Here is a 22,969-nt window from a genome sequence, read left to right as displayed (position 1 = left end):
ATTTTATGGAAAGTCTGTGGTTTGAATCTCCATCTCAAATCTCATGCTTATGCCTAAAGCCCAGTCATGTGCTCAAATGGGATAAAGATGAGAACTCAAGTACTTCCCAGACAAAACAGTGAAATTTAAAGGGAGCGGAATTAGGACTCAATATAAGGAAGGGTTCAAGTTAAAAATGTATTGTATTTGTGAGTTGAATTTTTTGAGTAGTACATAAATCTCCATATAGTGAATTCGCAGCCTAAACATGTAAAGTAATAACAGACATGTCCGTGATAACTGATATTTACCTGCTCGGCGTAATTCCTCGCTTCCCAGCTGTGTGACTTTGAGTAAAATGCCTACCTTCTCAGAGCCTCCGTTTCCTCTACTGTAAGTGGGGGGGTGGGGCAGTTGTGAGAACTAACCTGATGGTGTGTGGAAAACAGGCTCCTTGGTGTTTGGCATGCAGTTGTGTCCATCAGAGGCTGGCACTGTCTCCTTGTGAGAGAAAGACAAGCCCCTTTGGTCTGATGACCCAGAGTATTTGGCTGTCTTGCCTAAATGTAACTAAAAGCAATTTAAAAAGGAAAGAAAGAAAATGGAAAACAACAATAGAAAGTGAAGAAAAGGGCGACTTCAACCTGCTGCAAGACTTGGGAGACTAGAATCCCCCCCCCCCCCCGCCCCCGCCAATAAATTGCTAGCTGCCTTGCAGAGTCCTGCACTGTAATGGATCCAGAGAAAACCAAAAAGTGTTTATTTATTTACCTATTTAGAAAATTGGAACATATAAGAAACTTGGCATTTTACCTGTTATGATTTAATTTTGTTTCCAGCTGCTCTTGTACTTTATTTCCAAGATTTAGAAGAGATAGATTTGATATCAGGAAACTGCGGTTTTGGTTCTAGCCGTCCTTGGGGTCACATGAATTCTTTGCAGCAGTGAAAATGTACAGAGGAGACAAGGTTCGTTTCTTCTCTTTTTCCCGTGGAGTTGGTTCAGTGTGTTATATGATATGCATACCCCTGCATTTTAGTTTAGTGGTTGTAGCTTGAGGAGTAAAGGGAAAATGTATGGTGTTTTAGGTAATATTTAAACACTACCTAAACATGCTCAACCAGTGTTATTGTGAGCAAATTTATGAAATATCCTTTATTTTTGTTTCTGTTCTATAAGCTAAGTGTATGCTCTGCTTTTGTTTGTTAATTAAGCTTCAGTTCATGGTGTGATTTGGATTTATTTGTTAGTGGTTACAAACACAGGTCAGCCAAGTAGCTAATGTAACTAATACCCAGAAGTGTAATGAGAAAAGAGGTGAATTTTCATGGGTTTTTTTCCTTTTATAAATATCAAATCAACTGATTTTGTCTGTAGATCTGGAGGGTAACTGCAATCTTGATGTACTAATTGGAAGAGTACTTTATTCTTCAGTTTCTCTTGAGGAAAGCATTGGGGATTATTTCTTTTATTTTTAATGAGAAATACTTGGAGTGGGTATAAGTTCCTCAGAGCATTTTCAAATAACAAAACATGGTTGTTAACCTGCCTCCTCACTGGGCCCTGCAGCTGGAGGACATTCTGCTACATGTTGACATATGCACACCTTTGGAGGGAGGAGCCGGAGTAGATTTGACCTCTTCTTCCTAATACACAGGAGAGTTTGACCTTATTCTGGCCAGAGGAGCCAGGCAGCTGAGTGCCTTGTGAGGGGTGGGAGAAACCCTGCTCCCCTCCCTGGTACACAGTCCAGAGGTGCTTTGGAGATCCAGACTATCAAATCGTGACTTGGAGTATGTTTGTCGTGAGTATATGGTTTAAGCACCCTCTGCTCTCTCCCTAACGAAACTGAGTAAAGTCTCTCTTGGCACTGATCTTTGCTACGAGTAGCATCTTGGAAGGAACCTGAAGAGATGCTGACTCTGTTCTGGGGGCCCTGAGAGAACACTGAAGTGTATGAAGCACGCCTGACGTCTGGGACACAGAGATCCAGCAGGCTGCTGGGCTGGGCATGCTGAAGTAGTAGTTACTGCTTGTTGGATACCTGTAACTGGCAGGTACTTTTTAAAGTGCTGTTATGTACACCATTTCACAACCCTGTGAGAACCACCTTCCTTGCAGAAATGCAGAAAGGCAAGCTTCCAGAAGTTGTCATTTACTCACAGTCACCTAGGTTAGTCAGAAGTGTGAAGTCAGGCTTCTACCTAGGTGCACAAATTCCTTGTTTTGAATTGCTAAATAAATGTATTTTCTTTAACCAGTTTTTTTTTGTTGTTAGTTCCATCCAGTTGATTCCAACTCCTAGCATCCCTGAGTACAGGAGGGTGGTATTTTTGTGCCATCCTCTCGCCTTCCTTGCTGTGTCAGACAAAAGTTATCAATTTAGGAGAAGATAAAAATAGAACCTTCAGAATTCTGAAATTTGGAGGATTTCTGTTTTTAAACTTTACAAGAGGTGAAATAAGTAATTACCACACCTTTATATTAATCTCACCTTGGAAGCTTGTTTTCTCCGCTCTTGCCAGTCAGTTCCTACTCACACATCAAGATACCACCTCTTCCTTGAAGCCTTCAACTGCTTCACCATGTCCTGGCCGGAAGTGGAGTAATTCACATCGTCTTTCATAGTTACTGCCACTTTAGCTTTTCTTTCTTTTCTTCCTTGTGTTAGAGTGAGTTGTTTGCTCTTACTTCATTAAATCTTTTAATAACAGCTTTTTTGAAATAATTCGTATCTTACACAATTCATTCTTCTAAAGTTGTACAGTTCAGTAGTTTTTAGTGTTTTCAAACTTGTACAACCATCACCAACAATCAATTTTAGAATATTTTTATCACTTCAAAAAGAAACCCTCTACTCATAATCAGTCACTCCCCACTTTCCCTCCATTCCTCTGCCCCCACAAACCCAGGCAGCCAATAGTCTTTCTGTGTCTATAGATTTGTCTGTTCTGGATATTTCACATGAATGGAATCATATAATATGTGGTCTTCTATGACTGACTTTTCTCTGGCATGATGATATCTCCATGGTTCTTCCATGTTGTAGCATGTATCAGTACTTGGTTCCTTCTTTTGGCTGAATAATATTCCATTGTATGGCTAGACCACATTTTTTTTACCCATTCATCAGCTGATGGGCATTTGGGTGCTTTCCACTTTTTGGCTGTTAATGGATAAATGCTGCTCTGAGCGTGTGTTTACTTGTTTTTGTGTCAACATGTGTTCAGCTCTCTTAGGTGTATACTTAGGAGTGAGACTGCTGGATCATAGGTAACTCTAACTTTTGGGAGAACTGCCAAGACTGCTTTCCAAAGCAGCTGCACCATTTGATGTCCCCACCAGTGGTATGTGAAGGTTCCACTTTCTCCACCTCACACTAACACTTGTTTCTTGTCTTTTTGATGATACCCGTCCTGTGAGCGTGAAGGGGTATCTCATCGTGATTTTGATTTGCGTTTCCCTAATGGCTCCTCATTAAATTTTAAATTGTTCTAGGTAAGAACTAGTCTTATCCTTCTTATCTCCTAGAACACCCACAGTATTTTCCACGTTAGCTCTTAATAAATGTTTAAATTTATAACCCAATTTTTTTTTAATGTTAATAAAGGGGGAGGTAATCCTTAAAATTTTTTTTTTTTTTTAGGAAGATTAGCCCTGAGCTAACTGCTACTAATCCTCCTCTTTTTGCTGGGGAAGACTGGCCTTGAGCTAACATCCAGGCCCATCTTCCTCTACTTTATATGTGGGACACCTGCCACAGCGTGGCCTGTCAAGTGGTGCTATGTCCGCACCCGGGATCCAAACAGGCGAACCCTGGGCTGCCGAAGCAGAACATGTGCACTTAACCGCTGCACCACTGGGCTGGCCCCCCCTTAAAATTTTTTTTACCTCTGTTGAAAGTGTGCTTTGCCTACATCACTAGAATTTTGCTCAAACCCTTCCCTTCACACTTGTATCTTATGGTGATGCAGGTGCACATAGGTGCTGCGTTTTTTGACCTCTCATTGCTAAGCCATACATACCAAATGACTTGATAACTGTAGATTAAATGAATGAACCAGTGTTGTTCATGTTTATTCTGGATTGTTGAGCTTGTCCCTGGGGGTGTTCTATTTCTGCTAAATGCTAGTAACCTACTCAAAGATATAAAGAGCATTCGACACTTCGTTTTAAACTGTCATCTCCAAAAAAACTTACTACTTGAAAACTGCTTCTAAAATATAGTTTTACTTGTCCTGTCTTTTCATATTGTCCAAATTGTTTCGTTCTTTGGGTTTCCTGTATGGGCAGCCCCAGATTGGTGTTTATTCCTTATCTGAGGAATCCTGTGAGATGTTAGCCTGGTAAATCAAGACAGTTCATCACAGCAGTTAGGTCATCTTCATTATAAGGCATATTTAAAATTCTTCAAAGTAATAGATTAAATAATACGTGATTTTTAAGGTTTTGAAGAAGGTATCAAAGCCTGTCTGTTGTCACGTTTTAAAGGAACTTTATTCAACTTTAGCACTATGTAAACAAACATTGGCTGATACATATATGTTTTTAATATATTGTGCTAAGAAATAGAAGTGTTTAGTAATGTTGATAGACTTTCTTAGGCTAACGTTAACTTAACCTTGTGAACAAAGCACTTATTAGCAAAAGTTTATGTAACTAAAACAAAGCAACCTTTCTCTAGTGAATTTACTATAAAAACGTTTATCCCAGTTAAAATGGAACACATAAAAGACTATTTTGGACAGCTGCTGAAATTTGCTGGAATACGGATTGTGATGAGATAACTTGGTATTTTTTAGTTATTCAGATACAGGGTTTAAAATTTTATGCCTTGTTGCTCTGAGAGAAAAACAAGACTAGTTGATTTTATGAATCTACGTGCTTTGGATCCCTTAAATAGGCTGGCCTCTTTTAAAAATCAAAAATATCATCCATCGATCTAAGTGGTAGGGCCAGGGGGTGGATGTCGTGGTGATGACATCTCAAATACAAGTGTGAAAGCTTTTCTGGAGATCAAGTCAAAGAAAATAATTTACTCCTTAAATGAATGGCTGCCTGTTACATTAGCGTAACCTCGTGGCATTTAAACTCTGTCCTCATGGTGATTAAAGCACATGGCTTACAGTTCTTAGCTTCTAATGCTGCTACTTTCATCATTCTCAGAAAAATAACTGTTAATAGAAATGGCATACTCACTTTTTCTTCTCAACATGATAATATTTTTGTTTATAGTTTAGTTTTTTATTCCCACTTATTCTATTTTTAAAGACTGGTATCATTTGACTAAGTTTTAATCCTATGTGATGATGCAGATATTACCAACAACTTATATTCAATCTGATCTTATACTAATACAAAATTCTAGATATATTACTGTGAGCTATGCATGATTAGTTAAATTTATATTGAATAATATTTTGTGAATTCATAAATGTATACCTATATCATTTCTTGCCATTCTTGACTTCCATAATAGTGAGGGTCAGTGTTTTCTTCTGTTCCTTCTTGTTCTGGGCCTTCATGAGAATCATCATCATCTTCACTATCAGCATCATCTTGAAATCTCCTGAAAACTTGAGTCTTCAGTTGTATTGTTGGACCATTAGTGCTTCTTTGTTCACCATAATAAATACTATGTATATGAGGGAAGCAGAGGAAAATGTATGAGTTTATTGGCTCTTTTAGCTTATTTTGGTCCACACGGATGTATGTTAAATGATGGTAATGTAGTGGATCAACAGATGGACACATCACTGTAAGATTGATATCTGAAAAATACAAGTTAAAAATTAATCCTGCTGCATTATATTCATAATCCTATATTGGACTTTATTGAAATGTTATTGTTGGGATATAGTTTAAGTAATTAAAATACTTTTAAGTGTAATTAGGTTCAGTTATTTTTTACAGTAGTCAAATAATAAAATGAAAATGAAACTATGAATGAATTTTATATTATTAAAATAAATGATGGCTTCATTCGCTATTTAAGTAATAAATTATTTAAGTAATAAATTCTTAGTAGAAACAATCTCAAAAAGAAAAAACTGAAAATCACCTATAGTCTCACTACTCGGGATATATATATTTCTTCATATGCTCTGTAGTACTATTTCTCAGTGTTCAAGGTGATAATAGAAAAGACTGTACGGTTTATAGCACACCTTCCTCTGAGGCCAATTTCTACCATTTCCCTAGCCAACCTCAAAGCAACCATTTTTAGCAATGTGTAAAGCATAGATTTTTAAAGATTTGTTCTTTAAAAGGTGAAAATACTATTCTTTCTACCTTTAAAAAATAATGAAAATTTACGTACTTTCAATTTCATTATTTTCTAGGTATAGGTGTTCTAAATTTCTTGGAATATAGAATGCTTGCTTCAGTTTGTTGTGTCCAACATTGAGCTCTATGAGGCTGGAAAGATTAAAAATATTATATGAGATGTCTTGTAGTTTGTTGTGTGACATTCTTAGAGCATGGAGTTTTGGAAGTCCTTTGAAGTAATTTTCTGGTATAGAAGAAATTGAATTATTTTCTAAGGACAGATACATAAGTGAAGAAGGCAAACCAAGAGGCATTGATTCTAATCTGTTATTACATAGGTTGAGTTGCATTAATTTTTCCATTTTGGCAAGGATTCTTTCTTGTAACATAGAATCATCAACATGATTATGACAGAGATCAAGCATAGTCAAGTTTACTAGCCCATCCATGGCATTTGTCTGCAGTCTGGAGATCTCATTATAACCAAGAAGAAGTCTTTCCAAAGACCTAGGAAGAGGAAATGGAAATTCATCTAAATTGTTATGCTGTAGGTGAAGTTGTAGTAGATTTGACAACTTAGCAAATACACCATGATCAATCTTTTGGGATTTAATTTTGTTGTGGCTGAGATTGATTTCCTTAAGTTGGGTTGCATTGATGAGTGAATCTGCGGTCACAGCCTCAATTTCATTGAACTGAAGATAGACTTGCTGAATGTGTGCTGGAATATTTGGGATAGACTTGAGTTTGCGATTATCACAGTACATTGATGATGGAAAGTTAGGTGGACAGAAGCATTCACTGGCACAGCCTAAAGTATGCCGATGAAAAGGCACTCTGTAGTCTACATTTTGACGAAATTGGAATTCTGGTTGGTAGACTTCATCTGGCTCTTGGTCATAATCTTCATCCCATTGATAACTTTCATATTGGCAATATACTTTGACTCCAAGAAAGAAGAAAATGACACATACTGGACTTAAAAAGCCCATGTTGTGTTTTTGTCCTATTCCAAGGGAGAAAGGAAATATGTTGTGAGAAAAGTGAGTTAAACTTAGAATAATTCTTTTATAAATTGACAGTTATATAAAACTTGTAATATCTGTATCTGTATTGAAATATATAAGAGAATGTCCAGAATGAAAGGGCAATGCTCAAACCAAAACTAATATTTAAGTACCAGTAAGGTTGTATTAAAAAAAAAAAAATCACATGTTGCATTGAACCAGACTAAGTAATCATCTTTTAAGAGAATCTCAGTGTGTCTTGCTCACGAGACTGTAGATTTACAATGACAGCGTTACATCTCTCAACCCCACAGCCAGGTGCTCCCTCTACTGTAAATGCTGGGTGTTCTCACTGGCTGTTTGGTCCCTTCAGTGATGGTCACTACCCACAAGAAGAGAGAGCCTAGATTTTAGAGAGCTTTACCTAGGAGGTTCTTTCTTAAAATTAACCAAAATTTTCCCACTGCAGCTTCTATTTGCTGATGCTCTTTTCTGCCCTTTAGAAGAACATGAAACACTCCCTTTTATGTGAGAGCTTGAGATACTAAAAATAGCTATCATGTTTCCTATTAATGTTTTTTGTCCAAACCTAATCATGACTTCAGATTTTCCCCATAAAACAGTTTCTAGAATCCAATTATTTCATCTCTGACTGTACTTGAATAACTACTTGAATAACAAATACACAATATTTACATTCTATGAAGTTTTAGTTCCTAATAGGTTATTCTATACATTTTTCCTATTACCTTCCTAGCTTTCTTCTTTCCACTAATATTTTTGAGTGAAGTTCTAGATATACAGATATTAAAAACACACTATCTCCCAGGAGTTTAGGTCTAGTGGAGAATCAGACAGACATGCAATATGGTGAGTAGGCGGGTGTGTGGGGTGGGATTGTAAAGGAGGGTGCACTCAGCTTGAGAAGGACAGACCAACACTTGTGTGAAACTTGAAGTTGTAGTGAATGGTGGATTGTGTCCTGGATGAGGAGCCTGAAGGCCTTCATTTCAGTCCTGTCACTTACAAAGGTCAAGTCACTTGACATGTCTGCCTCTTGCCTCATCAATAAAGTGAGAATTGTAACGCTTGCCTCCTTATCTCACCTCGTAGTTGTTAGAGTCATGTGAGATCTGCATGTAAAAGTGCTTTGCAGATTGGGAGGCCATCCAGATGGAATAAGTATCTTATTTAGGAAAAGGTTAAAAAAAAGAATGATACCTCTTTTACTGAGACCGTTTTTCCCTACCCTTCTCATCCAGAGTTTCATGAGAGAATTAAGGTCCTAACACATCATTCTCTGTATTGAAATGACTTATCTCCTGTTCATCTAGAATGGTGCTAGCTATTATCGTCATTGGGATAATTGAGAAAATAGGTATTTAAATCACTTTCTCTGACAGAACCCCATTTGAGAAAGGCTGCCCTAAACCCTAACATCTTAGTTGCTTGTTTCTTGTCAGAAACTAAAACTGTATAGAATGTAAATACTGTGTGTATTCGGGATTTGAAGTAGCTGTTCCGCTAGTTAGAGGCCCTCGATCTTTTTTCTTCAGTGATGTTTTCTCCGATCTCCTCACCCTTCCTTCCGTACACCCACACTTTGGGCCTTGTTCTTAGTGGCGCTGCAGCCCCTTCATACTCTGACCACTACCTCCTGTCTTTATGACTTACTCTGTGTAGTAACTCCAACTGCAGTCATTCTCTGGTCTCAGTGGGACCTAAAATACGTTGATCCTGTTTTTTCACCGCCCCGCCTCCACACCTCCCAATATACTCAGTTCGTTCTTACCAGCCTAGACCCTGAGTGCGTCACTGTGTCACTCCTTCGCATGTGCCCAGACTTTCTGGCCCCTCATGTCCTCAGTCTGCTGGTAAACTCCAACCCTGTTAACTGCTGTCTCCGTCACTCTGCCCGACTCAGGCAGCTGAGTGTGACGGGAGAAAAACAGGACCAAGCCCACTGGTCTCACTTTAATTCACGACCACTCAGGTACTGCCCAGCCACATTTCCTTAGTCCATTCCTTTTCCCACTCTCCCAGACAAGCCTCTAGAACCTCATTCCCCATTGGGTCTGGATGATGACCTTGCTTGCTTTTTTTTACCAAGAAAATAGGATTAAACAAATTATTTACTCCAATATATTTTCTTTTTTTTTTTTTTTAAAGATTGGCACCTGAGCTAACAACTGTTGCCAATCTTCCCCTTTTTTGCTGCTTTTTCTCCCCAAATCCCCCCAGTACATAGTTGTATATTTTAGTTGTGGGTTCTTCTAGTTGTGGCATGTGGGATGCCGCCTCCACATGGCCTGATGAGCGATGCCATGTCCGTGCCTGGGATCCAAGCCAGTGAAACCCTGGGCCGCCGAAGCAGAGCGTGCAAAGTTAACCACTCCGCCATGAGGCCAGCCCCAACTCTAATATATTTTATTATATTTATTCTTATTCCTATCTACAGAAAATGCCAAAATAGCAATGGTTTGATCTTTTTAAACAATCTGTGATTTTGAAACTCATAAAGTTTCCTTTTGCAATTCTAAATAGACCCCATCTATTGTTCCTTCTTATCCGTGGGCTTCGTGAAGGACATGGCATTTGAAGTAGACTTTGAAGGAATGTTAGAATTCTCATAGAAGGAGAGAGGGAAGCAGATTTCCAGATAGAAGAGATGAGCAAAAGCACACAGGCAACAAAAGTTGCATGATGGCAAGTGGTAATGAGCTGTAGAAGGAGCAAAGAGGACTGTTAATGGCCAGTCTGGACACAATCTGGAGGGCCTCACTTCTGACCTAAAGAATTCACACTCTGGGGCAAACACCTAACTTAGTTCATTCATATAATTGATCCATGGTCTGTACACTGCAGTGTTCATGCGTGACGTAGGAGAGAGTCCTGGGAGGAAGTAAAGTGAGAGAATAGGCAGTGTCGAGCGCTAGCTGCTGAACCTAGTGACCAGTGCTAGATGCGTGAACGTGGTTAGTAAAGCACCTTACAAGTATTAGTAGTTATTTAGTTAGTTTGGTTGGGGTATTTCAGTTAACCATTGTCTTGAATTATTTTTGAGGATGAGGCACTGTGTTTGTGGCAACACAGAAATGAAGAAGACAGGAAGACATGGTCCCCTCTGTAAAGAGCATACAGTTTAGTGGACAAGAGAGACAACACAGCGAATCGTATTCTCAGGCAGAGGGAAATATGGCTTACAGCAGAGGCACCAGTGCTGTGGGAGCAGTGGCTTAATCCTGCTTGTGGGAGACAGGAAAGTCTTGGTAGGGATCATTTGGTCCACATGTTGGGAAATTAGCAGGAATGGGTATAGAACGCCCTGTACATTTTACTTACTGGCTGATAATATTTTATGTATTTATAGTATTTTATTATACTCATTATAGTATAGCATATTAACTTTTTCAAGTACTTGTCATACTTCATTTCAGTCTCACTGCACCAGGGAGTTGAGGTCTGTAAGGTTCTGTGTCCCAGAGGGATGAAGTAGAAGCAGAGAGGCAGAGACAAGCAGCTGCGTGGTATCAGGCCACGTCAGGAGGGGTCTGGGAAGCTGATGGTTACACTGGTGAACTTTGAAAAGAGCCTTGCTCATCAGAACTCTGAATTTTATCCTTGTGTTGAAAACATTAGCAATCGTCAATCTGTAGCCTTACATTTGAGAATTAAAGTCACAACTGTCCTTCAACAGTTTTGAGTAAAGTGAACAAAGTACGTTATAGCAAAGTAAAATATATGTTACCAGGTTTTAAAAATTATCCATTAATGTGTATTTCTCCTATCATAACTATAAAACTTCCTGTGTCATAGCATTTCTCTTACTTGGAAAAAAGCACTCGTGACTTCATCAAGAAAGTTCTAATTAAAATTGTTAATTGAAATGAGGTAGAACTTTGTTCTGGAAAGTTTAAAGTAATAAGAAAGCCTCATAGCATTTTATTAAAGACTTAATTGTTTTATTGATATGCCATAGAAACTAGAATATAAGAAACCAAGTGTTAGTATATGGTTCAGAATTTTTCCAAAAGTAGTTTTAAATTTAACTCTGTAAAATTGAAGTAGTATATATCACTTTACACCCAACGCCTAAGAAAGTGAGACTCTTTTGCTGTTAAAAATAGGAAAGTCTCAAAATTAGTTTTAGCCATAGTAACATTTAAATCTTAGTTAACTGAAACCTAAGAAGCTAGATCCTTCGGTGCTAGATAGTATCGTCCCTTTGAGAGTCATATGAAAACAAAAATATTCTAATGTTAGGGATTTGTCCAGTAGAGAAATTGTGAGACAATTTTGAGAATTTTTGAGGAAATTTTTTCTAGTGAAATTTGTTCAAATACCCATCTTCTCTACACCCAGAACCTCGAGCACTGCTCAGATGTATGGCTCAAAGGCTTGCCAGTTTTTTGTCATTTAAAGTTGAGAGAGAGAGAGAGAGAAAGCAGAAAATGATCTATTAACCGAGAATCTTTCATTCAAAGTAAAAAACATCTAAACAGATTATTTATTGGGTAAATCTTAAGTTAGAAAATTAAATTCACTATATTACTTCTTTCCCTGAATATTTTGTCTAATCAATGTTTTACCAGATATTGCTTCCAAAAATTGTGCTTTTATGATGGCTGCAATCTACTTTAATATTAAGCAAATCAAATATACTTTTTTATGTTTAACAGTAGGACTACTATCTTAAAAAATTGAAAATTATTTTATCATCATACCTGTTGAGTTTGCTTTAGTTTTCAGGGGTTGATGAATTTGCAAATCCAGTAAGTGAATCAGAAATTCCTAAATTCTTTAACCGAGTCTCTTAAAAATCCACAGTAACTGTGTGTCCAGACAGGGCTGTCCTTTGAATTACTGTAGCAATTTAAGCAAATATAATCTGCTTGGAAAACACTTGGGTTGAATTAAAATTATGTATTTCTTTTCATTATCCAAAGCTTTGTAGATTCAAATTAAGATGCTTGTGTTCTTGGTCAGATTTATGTGGCTGGCTTCTTTCTTTTCCCCTTAATTTTGGTTTGAGGTGTGGCAAGAATTTCCTCTAATATGAAAGGCAAACAGAACTAAATGAAACAGCATGTACTGATTACTGTTTTTATTTTCATTTTCGTGCCAAAGAATTCTTCAAATTAAGGTCCACTGTAACATGGAGCTCAGTGTCCCAGCAATTTAAGGTGGAACTGAGTCATCTTGAGACAGCGGTTGTCTGGTACCTTGTGTTCACATCAGTGTTTCCCTTTGTTAAGACAAGGAACCAGCATTAGAAGCAGCTAGCATTTCATACCTAGTTTATTTTTTAAATGGAATAGATTGTCATTGGTGACACAGATTACATATATAACTTCTGCATACAAAGAATTACACCTTTTTTCCTATCACTATCCTCTTTCTCACCTTCCTCCCAAATATACCCACTAGAATGCCTTCGAATAATCTTTGAGATAAAAACAACAGTTGTTTGCTCAGGTGCCGATCTTTAAAAACAAAAAGAAAAATTAGTCTCTTCGTTGTAGAATTCCGTGTCTTGCACTCAGAAGGTGAATCTCTGATTTGCTTGTTTTTAAAAGTACACCAAAAAGTTTTATACTATCAAATAAGGTGGAATGAGTAACTTCTGCTGACAACTACTATTGCCTTTATTTTGCAGGTGTGGAAAATTTCCTCATTTCTCTGCTGTCCCTCCTGAAGAGTAGCAGCTAACTGCTTAAATGCTGTATTTTTATACTAATGTTTTCATGTTTTAAACAGAGAGTTAGTTTATATCTCTTGGCAGTGAACTTTGAGTTCATTCTTTGCGAGAGTCTTTCAAGCTTGTGCAAACTAATAAGGTAAAGTGAATCCTGGAATTTTGTTTTTGTTTCCTCAAAATAGTGTTTCCCATTAGGTTTTTACAAAGAATTCACAAGATTTATTTTGTTATACTTTAGATTTTTTAAAAGTATACAGTATTTCAAGTGATGCTTTGGCAGTATCGTAAAAATCTCATCTAGTATTTGAGACACTGGTATGTAAAACGTGGCAGAGCATATTTGGGCCAAGATTTCATCTTGTTACTGATCTTTTTCATATGTTTTCTATTAGTCTTTGTTCTTAAGCCTCAGGCTTGCGCACTAAGGAAAGAGAGCATATCTGTGTACTTTTTTAAAACATTATTTTACATGCCCTCACAGTTCTTTTGCAAGAATGGTTTAAAATCAACAGCTTAATTTTTATATAATTCCTCACTTAACTCTGTGATTTGAACTTAGGATAGTGATTATGTTGTTCATGCTCCTAACAAATGTGAAAAGAACATTTATCAATAGATAGCTAGAACCACAGAATCAGAAGTGTCTAGGAATTTATGTGAGGTGTCCAGGATGTTTAGGTGGCGAGGATGGAAGTGGGAGAGGGTGGTTTCAGTCAGGCCTTGGAGGGAAAGTAGAAAATGGAAGTGATTGTGATGGGTCACTGTCTCAGTTGGGTGGTAACAATTGTAGCAATTGGGGAGAGAAGTTAATTAGATTGGTAAAAAGTCTAAATATACTGTATGATTATAATTTGATTGAAGTAGATACAGTATCTCAAAGCTGAATAATGTAGTGCTGGCTAGGAAAGATCTGACTGAGACCTGCTTAATTATGGTAATAAGCATGAATGTTTTCATTCATTTATTCATTCAGCTAAAATTTATTGAGCACCTACTTTGATCTGGGCAGTTTTAGATGCTGGGGACTCAGCAGTCCAAGTCCCTGTTGTCATGGGGGAGGAAAACAGAGAGTAAACATGTATCGAGTGCTGCAGAATGTTACATGTCAAGGGATACAAATGAATGAGCACTTCTGACTCCACTGTGAGGTGTGCTGGACAAGGCGGTCATGCGACTGTGGCCGGTGGGGAGCCAGGTGTCTCAATGGTGGACGGAAGTTACAGATGAGCAAGGGGAGGCAGAGGGATCCATCCATGTGGGGAGAGGTCAGACTGGAGACGTCAGTGTGAACTCACGCTGAGCTTAGCATACACACAGGTGGCTGCATCTGAACTGTTCATAGATGTGTGTGTAAATTCGTGCCAGTGTACACACACCTGTCTTCTGGCTCTGTCAGCCAAGAGGGCCTAGCAGCAGTGACACTCCAGCAGCAATGAGCACACCCAGCACCCATGTCTATACCTTCTGCTCAATTTTGCCATGAACCTAAAACTGCTCTCAAAAAATCTATCAATAAAAGTTTTTAAAAAGGAAAGTTACTATTTTTTTTTAAGATTTTATTTTTCCTTTTTCTCCCCAAAGCCCCTGCTACATAGTTGTGTATTTTTAGTTGTGGGTCCTTCTAGTTGTGGCATGTGGGATGCTGCCTCAGCATGGCCTGATGAGCGGTGCCACGTCCACACCTAGGATTTGAACCGGCGAAACCCTGGGCCGCCAAAGTGGAGTGCACCAACTTAACCACTTGACCACGGGGCTGGCCTCAAAAGTTACTATTTTATATAGTTTAGCAAAGACCTGAATATAGTGAGGGCACAAGCCAAGTTGGTGTCAGAGGGACAAAAGTCAGCACAGCTGGGGTGGAATGATGTAGGAGGAAGGGTAGGGGTATCCTCATAGAGGCAGCCAGGGCCAGCATCAAGATGAGCATATGCTTCTGACGTGCTTGGAAGTCTCAGCCTCCCAGCGTTCTAAATCAATCGTGTTTACAAGGCCAATATGACACTTAACTGATGAGCTGCTTCCCCCAGAAAGACCATTTAGGCAGCCGTACAGAAATAATCCAAACACTAGATGTCACATTTGCCCCACAGACATGGTTCGTCTTTGTGCATCTGCCCCTACAGGGTTGTGAGGAGTTCGTGACCCACCCTCACTAGCTTCCATTTCCCTCTCTTTCACTTTTCCCATAAATGGTGCCCCCATCCCAACCTCACTCACTCTCTTATGTAAGCCAGAAGTTTGGGAGTCCTCTAAATCAGTGCATCCCAAAATGTGGTGGGAGGTCCATCAGTGTCTGAATTAACCAGGGCTACTGGTTTAAAATTCAGGTTCCAGCATCTCTGAGTGTGGGCCCAGGAACTTACATTTTTAACAAGTGTCTCAGTTGCCATGAAAAGTTGAGAACTCCTGATCTAAATTACCTTCCATCCCTCGCTTTCACATTTGATCTAATATTGAGTTCTTTGTGTTCCAGCACCTAAATATCTTTTTAGTGTGTCTCCGTCTCTTGGTCTCCACTGTCGCTGTCTCCTTTCCAGTGAGGATGTCTCTCACTCATGTTTTCAGTAGTGTCTTGACTGGTCTCCCTGTGTTCACATATCTCCTTCTCCAATCCATTTTTCGTCTTGTTCTGTATAAAAATAAATCTAACTGTACAATGCTTTAGCTTAAAATCCTCTGGTGTTGCTTCATATTTTAAAATAAATTCCAGATATGGCCTTCACGTTTGGTAAAGCTCTGACGGCCTACCTCTTTCCCTTTCTTGGACCAATTGACTTGTGTTTCTGGGCTGTACACACTGGCCTTCTTTCTGGAGTAGCTGCCCTGCTTCTTCCCCACTCAGGCCTTGGACATGCTTTTCCCTCTGCTCAGAATGCTGAACCTTCCCACCCCTCAAGCCAGCTAACTCCTGCGTATCCTTCAGATACCAGCTGATCCCAGTTTTAATAAATTATAAATGTAATTATTTATCTGCTTTCTCCTTTCTAACTAGCTAGACTCTCTTATGTACTGCCACCCAAATTGTTCACAGTGGATGCTCAGTACATATTATTTGAATGAATGAGTAAATGAATAAATAGTATTTTTTGAGGTTCTCCTTCTTTTCTATTTTCTGAATGTCTTTCTAACTTCTTGCCTTTTGGAGGAAAGATGCTCCTGGAGAGCTGCCCCATACCAACCCAGAGATTAGTCCTCCTGCCTGAAATGCCACTGTTAGCACACGCTCGATGAGTTGCTTCTCACTCTTCCACTCTCCCCAGTGCTATCTGGGACTCCTACACCACCACCAGTGACTTTAATTGTTGTGGCCTTGAGTATCTGGTCAGGCTTGTTCTCCTTGGCACTCTTCTTTTTCGTAATCTGCCTGACTTCTCATTTGCTGCTGCTGCGTTGTTTGGTTTGACTTGATCTGCATATTTCTTTTTCATTAATATCTTCCAACGTTAAGGTTGTCCGTTGGTTTTATGTGGTCAGTAATTTCTTTATTTCTGTTCTTCAGCTTACTAAGTCTTTATTTTTATGTGCAGTGGGCTCATTAATGATATATTCTATATATAGAAAGGATAAATATAATGAGTATCTGTAAGATACCAGGATTAATGAAACAAACGTGTTTATTCACCATCCGGCTTAAGAAAAAGGACATTATTAATGCCTTGGGAAACTTTCCTACTAGTTTCCCTCTCTCTTCCTTCCAAGGGAACCACTTTTTTGAATTATGTGTTTAATATTCTCTTGCAACCCATATATACTACATATGTATGGATCTGTAAACCATGTATTACTTAATTTTGTGCTTTTGACTTTTAGATAGATGATGTACTTTTCTTTTTTCACTCAACATTCACTACTTCACTGTTGTATACGATTCATACTATTGTATGAAAATGCCAGCATTTATCTGTTTTCCTCTATGAAAAGATGTTTAAATTGTTGCCTTTTTTTGCCATTATGAATAATAATGCCATGAATAGTCTTGAACATGTCTCTTGCGGGCATTTGCATAGTTTCATTAGGGCGTATACCTTGGGTTGGAATTGCTGGTCAGAGGGGATCCTCTCCTTCAGCTGCACAAGACGTCACATTATGTTCTCAGGTAGTTATTCCGATGTGCATTCTCACTGAGGGTGAGGAAGGCTGCACTTATTTCAGGTCTCACTAACACTTGCCGTTATTGAACTTTTCTCCAATTTGATAGGTACATAATGGCATTCCTTGTGGTTTTAATTTCCATTTTCCTGATTACTAAAGAGGTTGAACATCTTTTTCACATGCTTTTCAGCCATTTGAGTTTCCTCTTTTGAGATATACATGTTAATATTTTTTGCTTATTTTCTTATTGTGTCATTTGTCTTTTTCTTACTAATTTTTAGCAGTTTTTTATGTATATTATGGACATCAATCTTATGTTGGTTATACATGTGACTGTGTCATCGTTTTTCGTTGATTCTGTTGGGGTTTTCAGGCACATATGAATTATATGCAAATGATCATTTTACCTTGTTTCTAATTGTTTTTGAGGGGATAGCTCTTTATTTCAAAAAGACATTTTCCAAATCTAGTATCCTGACAGTTGGACTGTTGATTTATGTTTTTCCCAGTTAGCTCCCAAATAAACTGCATGAGATAAAAGTACATTTCCAATCAATAGGCTGCATGATAACAAAACTAGCAGACATCATAGAAACCTCATCAAAAAAAGAGGTACATAGAGAAGAATTTTAAAAAGACCAGCACACTACCTATTGCAGTTGGCAGAGAGAGTAAGGGCGCACTCAGAGGCACATGGAGCGGCCAGGACTCTCCACTCTCACAGAGCAAAGTTCCAAGATAATATATACAACTAAAAAGTAGTTGTCTACATGATCCATTCAACATTTCTTTTGCACCAACTGGGCTAAGTCCAAAGCAATAACATTTTCAGACCCAGGAAAGGGTGATAAGATACATTTCCCTTGGCCAAATTAGTGGGGAAATACTGTTTTTTGTTAAGGGACGAGAATGGGCTATATGGATCCAAGAAGTAGAATTGCTATTACTTAGGTTTATTCAGGTTAATAGTTATTAAAAAAATTTATAAAAAGAAATTTTGGGGAGAAGCTTGTACTACTGGAGGTGAAAGTTCTGGGGTGAGTATGTCTGATTGGTGGAGTGGGAAAATGATTGGATGTTTGCTGGGGGAAGTGGGAGCGTAGACCAGGAAGGGGCATGAAAGAGCCTTATGGGATGATAGAAATCTTTTATATCTTGATGTTGATCTGCTTTGAACAAATGGTGCTAAGACAAGTGGATATCCACATTATACCACATGCAAAAACTAACTCAAAATGGAACAAAGACCTAAGTGTAAGAGCTAAAACTTAAATTTTAGAAGGAAATATAGGTGTCAGTCTTTATGACCTTGGATTAAGCAACAGTTTCTTAGATGTGGCACAAGAAAGAAAAGAAAAAGTAAATAAATGGGGTATCATCAAAATTTAAATTTTTTTGTCTGTGCCAAAGGATACCATCAACAAGTGAATAAACAACCCACAGAATGGCAGAAAAATTTTGAAAATCATATATGTGATAAAGGACTTGTGTCTAGAAGAGATAAAGAACTCATACAACTCAATAATAATAATAACCACCACCACCAATTTAAAAATGGGTGAAGGATCTGAATGGACATTTCACTAAAGAAGATAACAAATGGTCAGTAAGCATGAAAAGATGCTCAGCATCGCTAGTCATAAGGGAAATGCAAATCAAAACCACAGGGAAGTATCACATTCAGTAAGATGGTTGCAATCAAAAAGATGGACAATAACAAGTATTGGTGAAGATGTGGCGAAATTGAAATCCACGTCTATTGCTGAAGGGAATATAAAATGTTATAGCTACTTTGGAAAACAGTCTACAGTTTCTCAAAAAATTAAACATAAAGTTGCCATTTGACTCACCAATTCTACTTTTAAGAATATACCCAAGAAAAGTGAAGACATGTGTCCACACAAAAACTTGTACACAAATATTTATACCAGCATTATTCATAATAGCCAAGAAGTGGAAACAAGTTATATGTCCATCAACAGATGAATGGATAAATAAATGTGGTCCATCCATACAATGGAATATCACATGGCAACGAAAAGGAATGAAGCACTGATAGATACTACAACATGAATGAACCTTGAAAACGTTATTCTAAGTGGAAGAAGCCAGTCACAAAAGACCACATATTGTATGATTCCATCTATATGAGATATCCAGGATAGGCAAATTCATAGAGACAGAAAATGGATTTGTGGTTACCTAGGACGAGCAGTAAATAGGGAGTAACTTTTGATGGGTACAGGATTTCTTTTGGGAGTGATGAAATTGATTGTAGTGATGATTGCTAACCCTGAATATACTAAAAATCATTGAACTATATCCTTTAAATGGGTAAATTCTACAGCATGTGAATTATATCTCAATAAAGCTGTTCTTAAAAATAATAGTGATGGAGAGGCCGGCCCGGTGGTGCAGCGGTTAAGTGCGCACGTTCCACCTTGGCGGCCTGGGGTTCGCCGGTTTGGATCCCGGGTGCAGACATGGCACCGTTTGGCAAGCCATGCTGTGATAGGCGTCCCACATATGAAGTAGAGGAAGATGGGCATGGATGTTAGCTGAGGGCCAGCCTTCCTCGGCAAAAAGAGGGGGATTGGCAGCAGTTAGCTCAGGGCTAATCTTCCTCAAAAAAAATAATAGTAGCAGTGGAAATATAAATGAATATAATTGACTATGAATTGATTATTTTTGAAACTGAGTGAGAAGTACATGAATGTTCATTATATTGTTTTGTCTACTTTTGCTTCTATTGTAAATTTTCCCTAATGAAAAGGAAGTCTTCAGTGCTCAAACTGCAAGTCTTAATGTCAGGACTCCATACGACTGATTGTGCCCTGTGTGTAAAGCCAAGAATGGCATGTGCTTTTGTCCCTTGGCCTGATTTGTCCCTGTGTTTTTGCCCCTTCAAGCCTCTGTAACCTCTTCCCCTGACTGGAAGGATTTGTTTTAAAGCAGCTCTCTTCATTTCCATGTTGTTTCCCCAAGGGAGAGCTACCACTGCGAGGAATGCTTATCTTGTTACAGCGCTGGTCAGAGCTTATGGGGTTGGAGGATCTGTTTCAGGGCTCCCCAGAGCCTTGAGAGAAACTGTGATAAATCCCTTCAATGACACTGCATGCATTGGGAGAAAATGCCACCTGCCAGTATCTCTGAGCAACAGAGCACACAGTACATCTGCATACAGTGCGTGTAGTCTGCGGGAGAGCTGGGAGGGAGGGTGGGCTGCTAGGATGAAAGAAGGTATGTAGGATTAAGACACATCCTGTTCTTCAGATGAGAATAGAAGTTTTTTCCTTCCCTTTGCTAATAATCGCCCTTCACTGAGTTAATTCAGAAACATGGATTGAGCCAAGGCAGTGGGCTAGCCTTTGGTGAGGGGGAGAAAGAGAGGATACAGAGATGACTAAACACAGTGCTTACATCCAAGATGACTCCAATCCTTTGGAGAATGTGAAGAAAAGACCATGTATAAATAGCTATGACAAGTTAGATTGTGATAAGTGCAAAAGAAAAGCACAGTCAAAATACTGGGAAGATTCAGGACAGAGAACAAGAAGCCACATCTGTTTATGGGAGAATCAGGAAGAGCTGGGATGGGTGACTTTTTTTCTTTTGAAGGTTGGCACCTGAGCTAATATCTGTTTCCAATCTTCTTTTTCTTTCTTCTTCTTCTCCCCAAAGCTCCCCCAGTACATAGTTGTGTATTCTAGTTGTAGATCCTTCTGATTGTGTTATGTGGGATGCGGCCTCAGCCTGGCCTGACAAGCGGTGCCATGTCCACACCCAGGATCTGAACCAGCAAAACCCTGGGCCTCCGAAGCGGAGTGTACGGACTTAACCACTTGGCCACTGGGCCAGCCCCCTGGGTGACTTTTGACATGGATGTTTGAGACTGGGTAAGATTTTGAGAGATGTAAAGGGTGGTGTGAACAAACACAGAGAAGCCAGAAAATACAAATCATGTTTGAGAAACAGCAAGTAATCTTGAGCTGGAGTAAGCATGAAATAAGGAGTTCAAATATCATTTGAGTGTAATCATAGACAGTCTTGAAAGCTAAGTTAAAAAGTTTTTGTAATTCAATCAGTGGAAACTGTTGGAGGCTTTTGATGAAGGGGCTGACATAATCAATCCAGACAGCATACAGTTCTGTTTGGTTGGTCATGTTAGAGTTGGATTTGGCAAAATGAGGCCAAGAACTGATTTTGATACTCTAACTAGAAAATGAAGTGATTGTGATAGACCGAGTTGGAATAAAAAGGAAGGAATGGATGCAGGCCATGTCGCAGGAGGGGCAGGACTTGGCACCTGGTGGCCATGGGGGTGCTAGAGGGTCAGGAATAAACAGCACTGCTCAAGTTCAGAACCAGAGCAACCAAGGGAAAGAAAAGGTCAAGAGGGGTAGTGTGGGTTTGAAGGAAATTGTTTCTGATGTCGACTTTGTGTTTATGGCTCCAAATGTTTGGGTTCACCTTTGAGAGTTTGGTATTCGGGGCGAGGTCCATGTTTGAGGGTGAATTTCAAAGGCCTCACCTTAGAGGTTAAGCTGAATGCTTAGAAATGGACGAGGGGCGAAGAGGAGAGGCCGAAAAAATATTGTGGCATCCTTGCCAGTAAAGAGCAACCGGCAGCGTGGTGTGTGGAAGCCAGGTCAGCACAGACTCTCCAGAGGAAGCACCGCACGTGGTTTTCTAAGGATGATCACTGACTGAAGATGTGTGTGATCGTGGTTGGAAGCATAGTGCTGGGATCAAATCCTGGATCCACCACAAGTTATTGAATCTTTGGCCCCAGTTCCCACATCTCAATGCAGGTATAAGTACAGTACCTGCCAGCTACGTTTTTGCAAGGATTAAATGAATAAATGCAAGTGAGGTATTTGGAAGAATGTCTGAAAACGTCCTTTAAGTGCCAGCTGTTACTGTTTAATATCATTCATACAATAAGATTTTGGAAAAATAGACTCAAGAGAATTGTTGAGTCAATTGCAATAGGATAAGGGCCCTGTGAGTAGAGAGGTAATTAAGACCGAGGTAAGACAGTTCTTTCTAAAAAAGATGGAATTATCAAGGAAAGAGAAGTAATGCAAAAGTTTGAGGAATAAAATGGATTTTTGTAAAAAAAAGTTTTAGTGACTTCAAGTGATTTTCTAGAAGTATTATGTTTGTTTCATGAATTCAGTGATCTTTTTTGTTTTTTTGGTGAGGAAGATTGGCCCTGAGCTAACGTCTGTGCCAGTCCTTCTCTATTTTGTATGTGGGACACCACCACAGCGTGGCTTGATGAGTAGTGTATAGGTCTGCACCTGGGATCCGAACCCGTGAACCCTAGGCCACTGAAGCAGAGCACATGAATTTAACCACTAAGCCACTGGGCCAGCCCCTAGTAATCATTTTTTATTGTAGTGTCTTGGAGGAAATACAGATACATGGTCTTTGAGATTATTTTCTACATTGAAGTCCTTAATAAGCCCAATAAGTTGTGGTAATTCATTTGTTTCCAATCTTCAATGGATTTCAAGTGAGTAATATTTTATATTTACCATAAAATGGGTTTGTGGCAGAAAACTTCAGTACAGTTTTGGTTGTTTATGATTTTTATTAGTGATTTGTTTTTGCAAACTTATAACCAAAAATGGTTAACAGCTGTGGAGTGAAAAACACAAACATTAACTACAGGAAATTAGTTGCAGTGGTTTTAGGAATCATTTCCAGTATTTTAAAATTTTTGCTCTATCTTCACTGTTTAGAAAAAGATTAACTTAGCTACCTTAAGCTCCACTACTCACATCAGAGACTACTGTTTACGTGATTCTAACCTTAGCATTAATCTTATTAATTTAATTATTACTTTCAAGAACTGCACTCTTACAATTTCAGTAAACATTTGACTTTTACCTATGTTCTTAATAAGTACCATGATATCTA

The 22,969-nt window shown here is 38.7% G+C and overlaps 2 protein-coding genes across 6 annotated transcripts in view; one reads left to right on the top strand and one right to left on the bottom strand.

Moving 5' to 3' along the window:
* The window catches only part of CENPP (centromere protein P), a 215,705-nt gene that overhangs the window by 76,696 nt on the left and 116,040 nt on the right, over positions 1-22,969 (top strand). The gene's annotated exons all lie outside the window — the stretch shown is intronic.
* OMD (osteomodulin) lies at positions 4,459-12,318 on the bottom strand. The gene is made up of 3 exons (XM_008534407.2): positions 11,979-12,318; positions 6,300-7,253; positions 4,459-5,751 (listed from the first exon to the last, which is right to left on the bottom strand). Exons 2-3 carry the CDS (start codon positions 7,237-7,239, stop codon positions 5,423-5,425), a joined length of 1,269 nt encoding a protein of 422 aa, XP_008532629.1. The 5' UTR covers positions 7,240-7,253; positions 11,979-12,318; the 3' UTR covers positions 4,459-5,422.

This window comes from Equus przewalskii, chromosome 22 (genome assembly GCF_037783145.1).
Source record: "Equus przewalskii isolate Varuska chromosome 22, EquPr2, whole genome shotgun sequence".
Lineage (NCBI taxonomy): Eukaryota > Metazoa > Chordata > Mammalia > Perissodactyla > Equidae > Equus > Equus przewalskii.
The sequence above is the reverse complement of the archived record's forward strand: the minus strand, read 5'-3'. Positions and strand labels throughout refer to the sequence as shown.